General features: G+C 42.2%; 1 protein-coding gene across 12 annotated transcripts in view; it reads right to left on the reverse strand.

Annotated features, from left to right (window-relative positions):
* FANCC (FA complementation group C) overlaps positions 1-14,370 on the reverse strand; it is a 275,913-nt gene that overhangs the window by 37,872 nt on the left and 223,671 nt on the right. For all 12 annotated transcript variants that reach the window (XR_014139961.1, XM_081802919.1, XM_081802917.1 and 9 more), the window contains 2 exons: positions 12,176-12,332; positions 1,029-1,081 (listed from right to left, as the gene is read on the reverse strand). Coding sequence is in view for 11 of the 12 variants with exons in the window: in XM_081802919.1 (XP_081659045.1) it covers positions 1,029-1,081; positions 12,176-12,332 (210 nt within the window). In the remaining variant the exon portion in view is untranslated. The remainder of the gene's footprint in view (positions 1-1,028; positions 1,082-12,175; positions 12,333-14,370) is intronic.

Genomic DNA, 14,370 nt, shown 5'->3' on the forward strand with positions numbered 1-14,370 from the left:
TAGGCCTGAGTGCTCTTTAGAAATACTCGCACATTGTACACCCAGGCATGCAAAATCAACAGACCTTTTGCTTTTTCAAGTGGAGAAAGAGCTGCCCAAGCGGGTAAAATGCCTTGGTCAAATCCACCCAGAGAAGCGGTGAAAGAATCTGTGAAAAATCTGCCTTGTACCTGGACTGGTTTTTGTGCATTTTCATACAACTAACTACATGTTGAAACAAAAGAAATCAACTCAAACTTTGCTCGCTTTAAACTAAAAACATCATTCTGACTTACTCCTGTGCTCATTTATTTAGCCTGAAGTTGGTATGTTAAGACCAACTCAAGGACTGGGTTATTTGCTGTTGTAAAAATTCCTTTCCCCAGGGTTACTGTCTGCCCTGGAGGCTCTACTGCTGAGGGCGAGGGGGATGAAGGCAGGGAGAGTAAGCGCCAGCACCCAGGAAAGATGGAAACCCTCCCTTGGTAACAAGATGCCACTAACGGCCAGCCATGACCCAACCTGGTATCCAGTGGTCTCTCATCTCTCTTCACCTGTAAATCCAACGAACTTCCTAAGAAGTACTCATATTTGTAAAATTAATGTGTTTTAGGATAACATGCATAGTTGATTTTGCCTTTCAGCTCTGAGAATGGCATTATTTATTTCTTTTTTTCAGTTTTTCCTTAGCTTTAAATTCCTTTAAAAAGATCGGTCAGCCCTCATGTGGTGAAGGGAGTACACTGCTATGCTTTATTTTGAGCTAAGTCCTACATGAACAGTTAATGATTTAATATCTAATTCGATTTGCCTTTCTACCATTATAATTAGAACTTTAAATGGTTTAAAAAAACTTATTTTTAACTCTTAGGCATTGGCTTTTAAATATACACTGATATTTAGGTTTTACCAAATAGCTCAGAGGGGTAAGACAGAATCAGAAACTAACTTCCCCATTGTATAGCCAGAGACTACCACAAAATTTTTTATTCATATTTGGAAACTGGCTTTTCTAGATCAATTATTAGCAAAAATAGCACATCATTTACCTGAACATTTCATCAACAATTCTGAATATGGCAGGGTGGCAGGCTGCTTCAGGCTATAAAGGAAGAGACCAAAAGAAAGTAAAATATCAGAAGCATTTCATGGATAACATATGACTGGTTATTATCAGGGAGATGAGTTGTCTAGAACTGTTGGTGTCTAGAAAATGGGCATATCCCTTTGGGTTGGGGAAAAAAAAACCAACGCTGAGTGCATGGAAAAAGCCTTGCATTACAAACACAAACTGGTTCTCTAGGAGCAAAGAGATTATGGGCAAGCTTTGTTTCCTCTTTATACTCCTGTATGTTCTACATTTTCTCCAACAGGCCAATATGATCCAGAGAAAGAATCAATAAGTATCGGGGCGCCTGGGTGGCTCAGATGGTTAAGTGTCTGCCTTCGGCTCAGGTCATGATCCCAGGGTCCTGGGATCGAGTCCCACATCGGGCTCCCAGCTCGGTGGGGAGCCTGCTTCTCCCTCTGACCCTCTCCCCTCTCATGCTGTTTCTCTCTCGCTCGCTCTCTAAAAAATAAATAAAATCTTTAAAAAAAAAAAAAAAGAATCAATAAGTATCATGGGAAATTTAAAAATACCTTTCACCAGCATGCTGTAGTAAAGGCAGAGCCTGCCTGTGTTGCTAGTTTTACACCTGCCCGTGTGTCTGACCACCCCCCATGGCCCAGAAGTGCCCCAAGGTCACGTCTGGGGCTGCTATCTTTTCATTCCTCCTTATTAGGCAATGAGTACATAGTAATTTAGAATTATTATTGAGGAAAACAGTGACTACTACCATCCTGGACTAAATAATATCACATCTTAGTGCACTATGAATTTAACAGCTTAAATTTAGGATGAAAAAGGGGCTAATGAAAATAAAATATAGATACCATCATTTTGAAGAAGAAAAGTGATTTATTCTGTGAATATTTTTGTGATGGTTTTGATGATTTCAATCTGCAGAAGTTGACCTACTGTGGCCTAGGTGGGGCTTCAGTGGGCCTGACCCAGGCTGCCTATCTTCTCAGCCAGAGCTCAAAGCATAACATTAAGCCAGATGAAAATGCCATTTGTGGGATGCCTGGGTGGCTCAGTCGTTAAGTGTCTGCCAGGGTCCTGGGATCAAGTCCCTCATCGGGCTCCTTGCTCAGCAGGGAACCTGCTTCTTCCTCTGCCTGCAGCTCCCCATGCTTGTGCTTTCACTCTGTCTCTCTGACAAATAAATAAATAAATAAATAAATAAATAAATAAATAAATAAAATCTTTAAAAAAAAAAGAAAAAAGAAAATGCCATTTGTGTTCTGAAACAGATTTTACAGTAGCATCCAAATGTGAATGGATTAAGCTCTACAAGGGACATTTCTTTGAGTCCTACTGCACTTGCTATGACCAGCTTTGGTAAACATTTTTTCATAGTCCCTCAGCAAGAAAAGAAGAAGAAAGGATATGCTTTGCCTCACAAGTTTTCTGGGCCATGGTGAAGAAAGAATGGAGTCTATCTCCATAGATTTTCTTTTCCACTTTCCAGTCTGCGCTGGCCTTTTGAATTGTAACATTGAACGTGTGCCATCTAGTGTTCACATCCTGCCACTACAGGCTGTCCCAGCCCGCTCCAGGCAAGAACACTGCCACTTGTTGAAAGGATGGGAAGATTTCCTTTTAATTACTGGAAGAGAGGGATTTGTGCTTTGCAAGTTACAAATTGCTACTCTTTAAGTAGAATAACCCACATTCCGTAATCCTTCATTGATGTGAATTTTTATTTAAAAGAAACCAACTAAAAATTCTCATAGGTAAATTCATTATGTACTCAAGAAATAATGTGGCAGGACCATGGTTCAACAGAAGGGAGGCAAATTATTTCTTGGCTTTGATCTCAGGCAAGTCAGTTAATCTCCCTGTGTCTCGGACCCACTGTAAATAATAACAGTTATTAAGAGGTCACTGGATAAATGCCCAGAAAGTATCATAAACCTTTCTACATATTCATAATGGAAAAATCAAACAAGAGAAAAGCGAACTATATGTTTTACAGTGATTCATCAGATTTGCCAAAAATTTTTCAAACTTTCATAGATGGACAATATGCCTGAATAAGTGTTTGTGTCACATGCACACAAGCAGACATACAAGAGCCTGAAAACGCACTGATAGAAAACCAAAATTGGAAATGGTAAAATAGAACCATTCCTTTCAATCCAAATGGTCTAACTAATCCACAGCCACAATGTAAATTTGATGCTAGCAGAAAATCATTCAGTACTGTTTACAGGGGGGCGCCTAGGTGGCTCAGTCGGTTAAGCGTCTGCCTTTGGCTCAGGTCATGATCCTGGAGTCCTGGGATCAAGCCCTGCATGGGGCTCCCTGCTCAGCAGGGTGTCTGCTTCTCCCTCTGCCCCTCACGCTGCTCGTGCTCTCTCTCTCAAATAAATAAATAAAATCTTAAAAAAAATACTGATTACAGGGAGGGATTTCTAAATCGCCAATGACAAGATAATCCAATGGGTAGAATAGGCTGCCATGAAAATAAAGGGGGAGAAGAATGTTCTAACTTAGTTTGTTAAGAGAGGACTAGAGTCTGGACATACTTTTATTTTATGCAGTGTTTTCTATCAAAATCACTCAATCCAATGTTTTAAATGTCTCCAGAATGTGTGGAACCTCCTGCTCTCTCCATGCCATTGGACTCTCTGCTTAGATTTCCTTCTATCTAAAAAAAAAAAAAAAGATTTCCTTCTATCCTAAATATTTCATATTTCAAATATTTATTTGCTCTCAGCCTGCTTCTACAACCCCTTTTAGCTTTACAACAAATAAGATGCCAGGAGGCAGAACCTTGCTGAAACAGCAGTGGCAGAGATTTTGATTTAAAAACCAGTCTTCCTTGCTGCCCCAGAGCTGTGAACAGCTCTTTCTCATCCGAAGCCTTTACTGATGGTTTTTCAAATGAGACTCTTTACACTTCCCGAGCACATAATTTCAGGGTCAGTGAGTCCCCTCATGAAGCCTGGAGTGGTCACAGGCCAGGCATGTGTCCCAGTGACATCAAATCACAAAAGCAAACTTAAGCTGCTTTTCTTTATCAAGAGAATCCTCCAAATAGAATTAAAGTCTTAATTTATGCTTCTTTGGAAGCCATAAATTTCCCTCCCCTAAATCTTTACAGCATCCTTGTGAGGGAAGAGCCAGACATTTAACCCCTCTGTGCCCTATCTTATTTGTAGAATGGGACCCTACAGCCCACCACGGGCTACCCTGCAACCCAGAGCCTCGAACCCTAGCTCTAAAGCCCTGCAATCTGGGCGATTATCTTTCCTGTAAAAATGAGGGAAAGAAAAACTTTCTTGGGTTCCATCTGTTTGTTTTTCTCCATCCTACCAAAATCTGTTCCTTCTCAAGCTCTGCTCTTCTCCATCTGGCCTAACGATTTCCATGTACACATTATTTCAAGTCTAGGGAAACTATGTCACCAAGAGGCCATCAATAACACACGTTTTGCCTTCTTCCCTCCCCTCACACCACCCCCAATCCTTTCACTGAATGTCGGAGGATGAACAGAAGATGATGATGGAGAGCTTCGGACTCTGGCTTCCTTTTCTTATCGACCAGATTGTTCTGTTGGGTGTGCATCCCCTTCCTGTCTCCCACAGCTACCCAGAAATGCATCGTTTATCTCCTCTCTGCCTAGGACAGCCTATTCCCAGCCCTCAACAAAACGAGGCAAGACAGAGTCAACACAGAAGAAATGCGCAGTGGCCGTGTGCTCTTGGCCTGTTGGTTGTGGGGGAAAGGTGAGGGAGAGGCCAACTGTACAAATAACATCCATGCACACTCTCTGCCCTTGATGCCTAATCTGTTATTTTCATCCCAATTCATCAAGGATTATTACAAGCCACTTGTCACTTGAAAGAGGCCTGAGAACACGGAAGAACAGAATTCTCATGGAAGAAATCTTTCCTCTTTTCTACCATTTTCTGATTCCTTGTGTGTGCTCGATAGAGTATGCGGAAGAGGGGAAGAAAAGAGAGACTACAAACCAGAAAGGGAAATTGTACTATGATTCGAGGTAATTCACAGACAAAAGTGAATGCCTCAGAGAAAAAAGGGCAGTGAGGAAACAGAAAAGTTCTCAAGCCTTTTCCATTTATCATCCTTCACAGATATTTTTATCTAAAAAAAAAAGAGGGAAATTGGAGGTAAGAGAGAAGATGAAGTTCAGGAAGCCTGGAATAGATTCTCTTTCGTGGTCTGTTTTAAGAGAGTTAAATACTTTACTCAGGAACGGTCATTCTCTTCAAGAAGAAATGGCTGATGAGAAGCTTGCCCTCCAGGTGCGCGGCGTACGCAGGAGCCAGCAGTCCCGGCCCACTCAGCCCACTCCTCCAAACCCTGACGGGCGGGAGCCCCTGTGGTGATATATGTATGTAATTGAAGGGTGACTGTATTTACCAGAAGATACCTTTCCTCTTTTAAAAAAAGGGATTCTCCAGAAGATTCATTCCAATAGTAAACTCTTTTATGGAGCTCAAAAGCAATTTGGTTTTTAAGATACCGACTTATATGAAACCTTTATATCTATTGTGTAAAGTACCTTTATTAATACGTATGTTTTATTATGCCATTTTCTTCTTTTCTGCTTTCAGAATGCTAAACGTAAGACTGTAAATATCCCTTTTACATTTCAGGACCTATTTTGTTTCAAAACACTGAAGTTTCTTTCAACAAATTTGAGCCTGGAAAAATTATTCTTTATTTTTAATCTTTACCAGATGTTGTTTATACTACAAGCAATTTTTTTCAGTACTCCATAATGCAATTATTGTTTAATTAGTGATAAATGTATCATTTCTGGGCTTAAAAGAAAAACAACTTAAGCACCAAATGTACTTCTGTATTTTAAATTTACCTGTGCTCTCCAAGAGCGTTAAGACGCAGGGGATGTCAGCTCTGGATGCAGAACAAGAACCCCCAAATCTGAAGTTCTTTCTAGCCTTGCCCAGTGGCCTCTGTCCAGTGAGCTGAACTTGTGCAGCTTGAACAGGAAGATAGCCCCTCAGCTTCCTGCTGCTTCTTGGCTCAGTCACTAAGTGGCACTGAAACCCCAGGTCGAACACTGCACTTTGTTTTTTGTTTTTTCTCTCTCCCTTCATTTGACTGGTCAGTTGCAAAGTCCTGCATCCCCAACAGTAGGAATCCCCAGCACTTGCAATCTGGGCCTCCTTCTTTACAGAGATGATGCCTGGAGCGGGGGGGAGGGGGTGTGTGTGTCTGGTGCCCCCCAGAGGTCGATGCTGGGAAGTGCAACTACTGTCCCAGATGCAGATTCTTCACCTTTTTGCTACAAGCATAAGCCATCACCACACTTTCCTATTCTACCACTGCTAAATTACATGCACCACATTAAAGAGCTCAAAAAAAGAAATGCTTAAAGAACTGCTAATGAAAAAGCAGGAAAAGAAAACCCTAGAACATTAGTAAGAAGTTATTCAAGTACAGAAAACTGACATCATCTGGGATGTGGAGTTAATTCTTCAGTATAATCTTTTATTAAAGGGGAACTGTGCTTGGAATGTTGTGTAAAGGCAGTTTTTCTTTTTGAAGTGGCTATAATTGCTCTTTGGAGAATGAAAACAACACATCCTATCTCACATCAGGGGTATCTGCATGCTTTTATTCTTAAGCTCTTATTAAATTAAGAAATAATTCCTCTACCACCCCCCGTCCTCAGCTTTACTGAGGTATACTCGACAAGATAAAGAAATGATTTTAATTGAGCTACAAAGACTTTCAGGTAGGAGGGAATAGATTCAAAATCTGAAAAAACAAAAACAAAATGCACCCCATCTCCCTTCCCCCTCTCCTCCCTGCTCTTTCCTGGGCAAATCTATTGGTGAAGGCGAGGGAGCAGCCTCTCTGGACCCAGCTCGAGGGGCAGGCGGCGTGCGGGGTCAGCCAATGAATGACTGAATCAAAGGGCATGGGAACCAGGGTACATCCCAGCCCTGGCATGCAGCAGGGCAGCCAAGCACAGCGCCACCGTGCCACCCAGCCCGCACTTCTCATTTAAATGTGGAATAGAAACAATAGTTTTCTGGGCTCCACAGACAGAATGGTAACTGGAAAACATAATATCCTTCTGATTCTGGTCAGTCTTGGGAAACCAAACAGGGTCAAAAAACCCTGCATAATTAGCAAGTGGCTTTTACTGCTTTGGTGACATCAGTTTTTTAAGGTAGGTCTGAAGCTATGGATTACGGTCTTGCAGTGTGTGTTCTGTCAAGGAAAACACGAGACTATCTGCTTTGAAAAGTTTCAGTCTGCAGAATAAATGACAAACTGAGGGTAATACTGCCATTTATTTAGGAGCCACCAGTTGTGGCAGGGAGCCATGAACTTGGGGGCAGTTCAGCCCATGGAAGCCAAAGGGTGAGTCTCAAAAGTAAGCAGGTTTCAAAAACGTGTTTTTATTTTATTTTAAAGATTTTATTTATTTATTTGTCAAACAGAGAGAGCGCACGCACATGAGCCGGGGGGAGCGGCAGGCAGAGAGAGAAGCAGGCTCCCCTCTGAGCAGGGAGCCCGATGTGGGACTCGATCCCATGACCCTGGGATCGTGACCTGCGCCGAAGGCAGAGGTTTAACTGACTGAGCCAACCAGGCATCCCTTGTTTTTATTTTAGAAGTCAAAAAGATATATGCATTAAGAATTCAGGTGATATTAGATTGGTGCCTTATTAGTCTTAATAGAAAATAACAAGCTTTACAATCTACACATTTAATGCAATTCCTATAAAATAACAACAGCATTTTTCACAGAGCTAGAACAAACAATTCTAAAATTTGTATGGAACCACAGATGACCCCAAATAGCCAAAGCAATCTTGAAAAAAAAAGCAAAGCAAAGCTGGAGGCATCACAATTCCAGACTTCAGGCTATATTACAAAGCTCTAGTAATCAAAACAGTATGGTACTGGCACAAAAGGAGACACAAAGATCAATGAAACAGAACTGAAAATCCAGAAAATCCAGAAAAAAAAAACACCCCACAATTATATGGTCAATTAATCTTCAACAAGGCAGGAAAGAATATCCAATGGGAAAATGTTTCTTCAACAAATGGTATTGGGAAAACAGGACAGCAACATGCAAAAGAATGAAACTGGACCACTTTCTTACACTATCCACAAAAATAAATTCAAAATTGATTAAAGACCTAAACGTGAAACCTGAAACCATAAAAATTCTAGAAGAGAACACAGGCAATAACTTTTTTGACATAGGCTGTAGCAACTTCTTTCTAGATATGAAACTTCTTTCCAGATATGTCTCCTGAGGCAAGGAAAATGAAAGCAAAAATAAACTACTGGGATTACATCAAAATAGAAAGCTTCTGCCCAGCAAAGGAAACAGTGAACAAACCGAAAATGAAAAGGCAACGTATGGAATGGAAGAAGATATTTGCCAACGCCATATCCAATAAAGGGTTAGTATCCAAAATAAGTAAAGAACTTATAAAACTCAATACCCCCAAAACCAAATAATCTAATTAAGATGGGCAGAAGACATGAACAGACATTTCTCCAAAGACAACATCCAGATGGGCAACAGACACATGAAAAGATGTTTATCATCACTCATCATCAGAGAAATGCAAATCAAAACCACGATGAGATATCACCTCACACCTGTAATAATGGCCCAAATCAACAACACAAGAAACAACAGGTGTTGGCGAGGTTGTGGAGATAAAGGAACCCTTGTGCACTGTTGGTAGGAATGAAAACTGGTGCAGTCACTCTGGAAAATAGTATGGAGTTTCCTCAGAAAGTTAAAAATAGAACAACCTTATGCTACAGCAATCACACTACTGGGTATTTACTCAAAGAATACAAGAACACCAATTCAAGGGCCACCTGGCTGGCTCAGTTGGAGGGGTGTGCAACTCTTGACCTTGGGGTTGTGAGTTCAAGCCCCATGTTGGGTATAGATTACTTACATAAATAAATATTTTTTTTCATACATATCTTTTTTAAAAAAGAGCACTAATTCAAAGGGATATATGCACCCATATGTCTGTAACAGCATTATTTACAATATCTAAGATATGGAAGGAGCCCAAGTGTCCACTGACTGATGAATGGATAAAAATGTGGGATCTACATACAATGGAATATCATTCAGCTTTAAAAAAGAATGAAATCTTGCTGTTTGCAACAACATGGATGGAGTTAGAGAGTATAATGCTAAGCAAAATAAGCCAGTCAGAGAAAGACAAATACCTTATAAATTCACTCACACGCGGAATTTAAGAAACAACAAACGAGCAAAAGGAAAAAGAGAGACAAAACAAGAAAGACTCTTAGCTATAGAGAACAAACTGATGGTTACAAGAGGGGAGGTGGGTGTGGGAAGGGGTGAAACAGATGATGGGGATTAAGAGAACACTTATCATGATGAGCACCAGGTGATGTATGGAAGTGCTGTATCACTATATTGTACACCTGAAACTAATATAATACTGTATGTTAACTACCTGGAATTAAAATAAAAATTTTAAATAAAAAAAAAAACCTACCAAAAAAAAAAAAGGAGAAGAAGAAGAAGAAATGAAAAGAAAATACCAGGCTTTCAAGTCCCGGAAAGACCAAAGCACATTTGGGGAGATCATTTCCCTTTGTACAACCTGTGCCACACTTGTATCTTTTGTTTTTGCAACATCTTGTAACTATAGAATTTCCAGGGCTATTTCTGGACAGTCCCAAGAGATGGAGACATAATTAACAGTGCTCCATATAAAATACAAGTTACGTAGACCATCACACTTTAATTACTCTCAGAATCCAACTCTAATGTAATAGGTATCAAGTTTCTTCTGGAGGAAAACACAGCAGGCCCCTGCTATCTGAGTCTTCGAGATCTCTCTCTGATACTTCTGCACGGCCTTGTCACTGCACCAAGATACTGTGCTGCGGTAAATGAATCAGATGATGCAATTAGGAAGCAGGCTCTTCAGGTTACCCTTGTAATCAGGCACGTCACAGGCATATTCCAGCCTGCCGTGTTTTCTGGCACTGTAGACCCAGGATGCCTGAGGAGAGCGGCCCACGCCAATCAGGGGCTTGCAGCTCTGTACTGTAATTACCTCCTTGAACCATAAGGCATAGAGAGGTCACATCCTGCCAATGCCACAATAAATTAAACCAAATAACACCCTCTGGAATCCTTTAACCATAATGGAAGCTCCGAATCGCTACACACACGAGCCTGATAAATACTTCTGTAGATCAACGGACTACTAAGCTGTCTGCCTGGGGGATATTAAACTATAAAAGTTGGAGACTGAAGGCTGTGTAGTGCAGTGTTCAGTGGGGGTGACTGCCTCCTGGCTCTCATATGCTGGGATATCCTGTGCTCGCTGGAGTGCTCTCAAGCCAGAGGGCCACAGGTAAAAAGGACATGGGGGAAGTTCAGAGAAGAACCACAGGACCAAAGAAAGGCTGCAGAATCAAACCAACTCAGAAAAGCCAACGGAACTGGAATTTCTCTATAGGGACAAGACCTAAAGAAAATTAATAAGGACCCCACAAGCAAGGAAATAACTCAGTTACTGTTATTTTGTCCCTGAGAAAGGACTAGGGAAAATTAAATTATACCATGTACATTTAAGTTAGAGATAGAGATGTACCTGATAATAAAGATAATGTTTGGAATGGCCAGGGACTTCTAAAAGCCTTTGTTCATTTTGAATTTTACTGTAGCTATTTTTACGTAAGGTGCATTCTTATTTCTCACCTTACTATGCAAGTCTTTTGAATGGTGAGGTCAAAGTAGTAATTTTCCTAAAAACAAAAAAACCTCGTGTGCTCTCTCAGTCTTCTGTATCTATCTTCTTTCCTTCCTTTTTTCCTGTCAAACACTGTAAACTTGCAAACCAGCGGGGTTCAATCTGTGCCACTTGGCTTGCAGGGACATGGCTACTGGTGACTGCAGCACCGTGCACAGCTGCCTGGGAGGCCCCAGAACGTGAAGGCAGACAAGAGCCTGTGCAGTAAGGGAGAAGGCTGATGGGGACCTAAAAGGAACAATGGGACAGAGGAAGAAGGCAACTGATTCAATCAGGATTCCCTAACACAGTCTCCAATATGAAAGAGAAAGAAAACAGGAAGTTCCAACTGAATTAAAAAAACCAGAAGGTGTCTGGGAGGTGGGCGTTGTGTGAACTCAGCCAACCTCAGAGCTGCCCCCTTTCCAAGTCTCAGCTCAAGTGGGGAGGTGAACACTCTCTCCTGCCCACTCTTCCTAGCCCCCAACTAAAGATCTGACCGTTCACCATCTCTGAACTGATTTTCTCCACCGGTACAATAGGAAGAAAATCTCTGTGCCCTATGTTCCCCAGGTTACAAAAGCTAATGAGAAAACATGTTAGAAACCACTGAGGTTCTCATAAAACAGATGCCCAGGGAGCACGGCACCTCCTGTAGTTTTTGGCTTGTTTTTTCAGGGTGCATTGGTCTTTATTCCTGCTCTTAAAAAATGCACATAAATTCCACAGAGTTGCCTCCCACGAAGGGAAAACACCCCCACCGGTCAGGTTCTGAGGATTGCCTGTGAGTCCTGCCATCTGACCCTGGTTTAGGTAATGAAGCCAGTCCATTTGGCCCACTGAGCCCCCAAATTCCCAGGCCTGAGAAGTCCCAAGTACAAGGGAGGGCAGGGTTCAAGGCTAGAAGGCTTATACCAAAAGAAAACTTAAAAGAATTCTTAGTTGTTTTTGTTGTTTTAACCTTTCTTCCAGGATTTTGTTTTATACCTCCTCTCATTTGTAAGGTCTTCATTTTTTAAAACTTACTTTTCATATGGAAATAAGAACTACTGTTTTAAAACAGTGTGCCTTAGTATCAGTTCTCGTGAGGGTGCACTCTAAGGTGCACTGACCCAGTAAATCTCACACCTCTCCCCGTTTTCAAGACACGCTCCAACCATGCAGAAAAGCCCCCTAAGCTGGGTATTCCTATAACAAAATGCAGATACATGATTATTTTAAAAGGTGCCAACTGCTCTCGTTTACATTTCCCCTTGCTTTGACTAAAAGAGAGGATACCTAGCATCCTCTTTAAGGATTTTTCTCCTCATCAAAGCCCAGCACGTACCAGTAATGAATCTTTCAAAAAGCATTCGATCCTTCTCAGGAAATTTCTCTCACTGGAGATTAGCTTATCAAAAAGATGCAGTGTTGCTTTTTCAAGGCTGGGGAGGTGCCGAAGCCAGAGGCAGACTACAGCTGATGTGGGGAGAGAAATCTTCTTCCTTTCAGCAAGAATAAACAAAATTTTAAACAGAAATGGGTTACTAAGAAAATAAGATTGAGATAGATCAAAATGCAGTAATGAGTCCAGTTTGTGAATCTTCTTTTCATCATGGTCGTACAGCAGTTAATATTTACAGTAATCAATGAATATTTACCAAGTGTAAGTTTGCAAAATAATGTTAATCTGCTTCCAATTCAACTCAAGAAATTAGAGAAATGCCCAAAGAAACGCTTTCCAAAAGGAAAAACAAGTAGTAGTGACGGAAGTGTTAGTGACAGAAAGATTAGTGATAAAGAATAAGATGGAAAAAGGCCTTGACGGATACCGTCCCGAATTTAAGAAAGTTATGTTTGAAAGTACATCATAAGGATTTAAAGTATGTAATCAGACCAGAGCCACCACCTACTAACTCGATGGCCTTGGGAAAGTTACTTAAACTCCAAACCTCAGTATACTCATCTGTAAAGTGGGCCTATCTCCCTCACCGTGTTCTCAGAAGGATCAAATGCAGTAATAATACATGTGCAGAGATTAGCACAATGCTTGACATCTAGTGAATATTCAGTGGCTGTATTTGTGAATCTGTCGCTTAAAAGTTAAAAAATATTTTCCTTTAGTAATCATTTCAAAAATGGTGGTAACAGCCTGGTAGATCCATAGCTGATCCCTACCATGGTACTCTATGGGCCCCAAATAATTTGTGAAGCTATGTTTCCACAGGAGAATGTACGTGGATGTTCCTCCTGAGTGAGGTCAGTGAGTCAAGGGTTCTCCCTCCTCTCCTGGGAGGGAGCATGAGGGGACACCTAATTCTGAGCCACTGGTGGCTCCTCCCTGTGAACACTGGGCCTGTTTTGGCCTGGAGAGACTTCTCTTTGTTCAGCCCAGCTTTTCCAAGACCTCCCTCCCTTCACCTGTGGTATCACAGACATCAGAGTACTTGCCAGGTTCTGCCAAAGATGTTTACTGCCTTTACTAAGAAAAACAAAAGCTGAGGGCACAAAGGCCCCCTCTTAGCCAAAAACCCCTTCAGGCCTTTCCCTTCACCACGGCTTCTGGGCCACTTCTCTGCAGGAGCTGGTGTGAAGCCCAGAGCATGGGCGCAGGCGCAGGAAATGAATAGGCAGGGTCACAGTGCAATTTCTCATGATTTCTCTGTTTTCTTCTCCCTCGGCGTACCTCCTGTAGACCTTTGTCCTGGATTAACTCTGGGGCAAGGCCAGACAAAGCTGAAGAGTCGGAAGGACTCTCACAGACAGGCAGAGTACAGGACAAAGGGCAGGACGGAGGCCCCCCTCTGACCCGCTTTCTCATCTCATGTTCTCACCCTGAGCTTCAACTCTTCTGGGAAGTCTTGCAGGACCCCCTTCCCTCACCTCCCCACACCTGGCAAAGAAGAACTGCCACGGTGCCCCCCCTCTTGCATCACCTGGCCCATCTGGGGGCCACGCTATGGATGTCCTCTCTTGTGCCACTGGTGCTTTGGGCTGCAAGCCCCATGCCACCTCCCCTATCATCCTGGATGGCAAGGAGCTGGTGGGCATCCATGCAAGGAAGAGGAGCACTTCCTGTGAGGCATTCAAAGTGCCAGGTGCAGGCCAAGCAAATGGGAACAAAACAGACCTAGTCTGTACCCCTAGCACTTGGGGCCCAGTGGGAGGTACACATACACATACTAAATTGAGAAAAAGGCAATGAAGGAAAAGGGCAGGCTGAGGTAAAAGAGAGTAATAGAAGGGGCCTGACTGAGACTGGGTGGTCAGGATGGCCTCTCCAGCTGAGTTGAGATTAGCTAGGTGAAGAGTAGCCAGAAGGGCATTTCAGCTGAGGGAATGGCAGCCGTGATGGTCCTGAGACAGGGAAGAGCAATGTCAGACGGAGAGAGAAACCCCAGAGAGCGAAGGTGAGGTGGCTTGTAAGGCTTTGGGATTCTATTCAGTGATTATTCTGGTCCAAAGGACTTTATACAGAGGAGTGCCAGGATGCGGTTTGCAGTCAAAGGTCAGTCCAGCTGCAGCAGGGAGAATGGAGTGTGG

Source organism: Leptonychotes weddellii, chromosome 14, assembly GCF_054177405.1.
Source record: "Leptonychotes weddellii isolate Sample4059 chromosome 14, ASM5417740v2, whole genome shotgun sequence".
NCBI classification, from domain to species: Eukaryota; Metazoa; Chordata; class Mammalia; order Carnivora; family Phocidae; genus Leptonychotes; species Leptonychotes weddellii.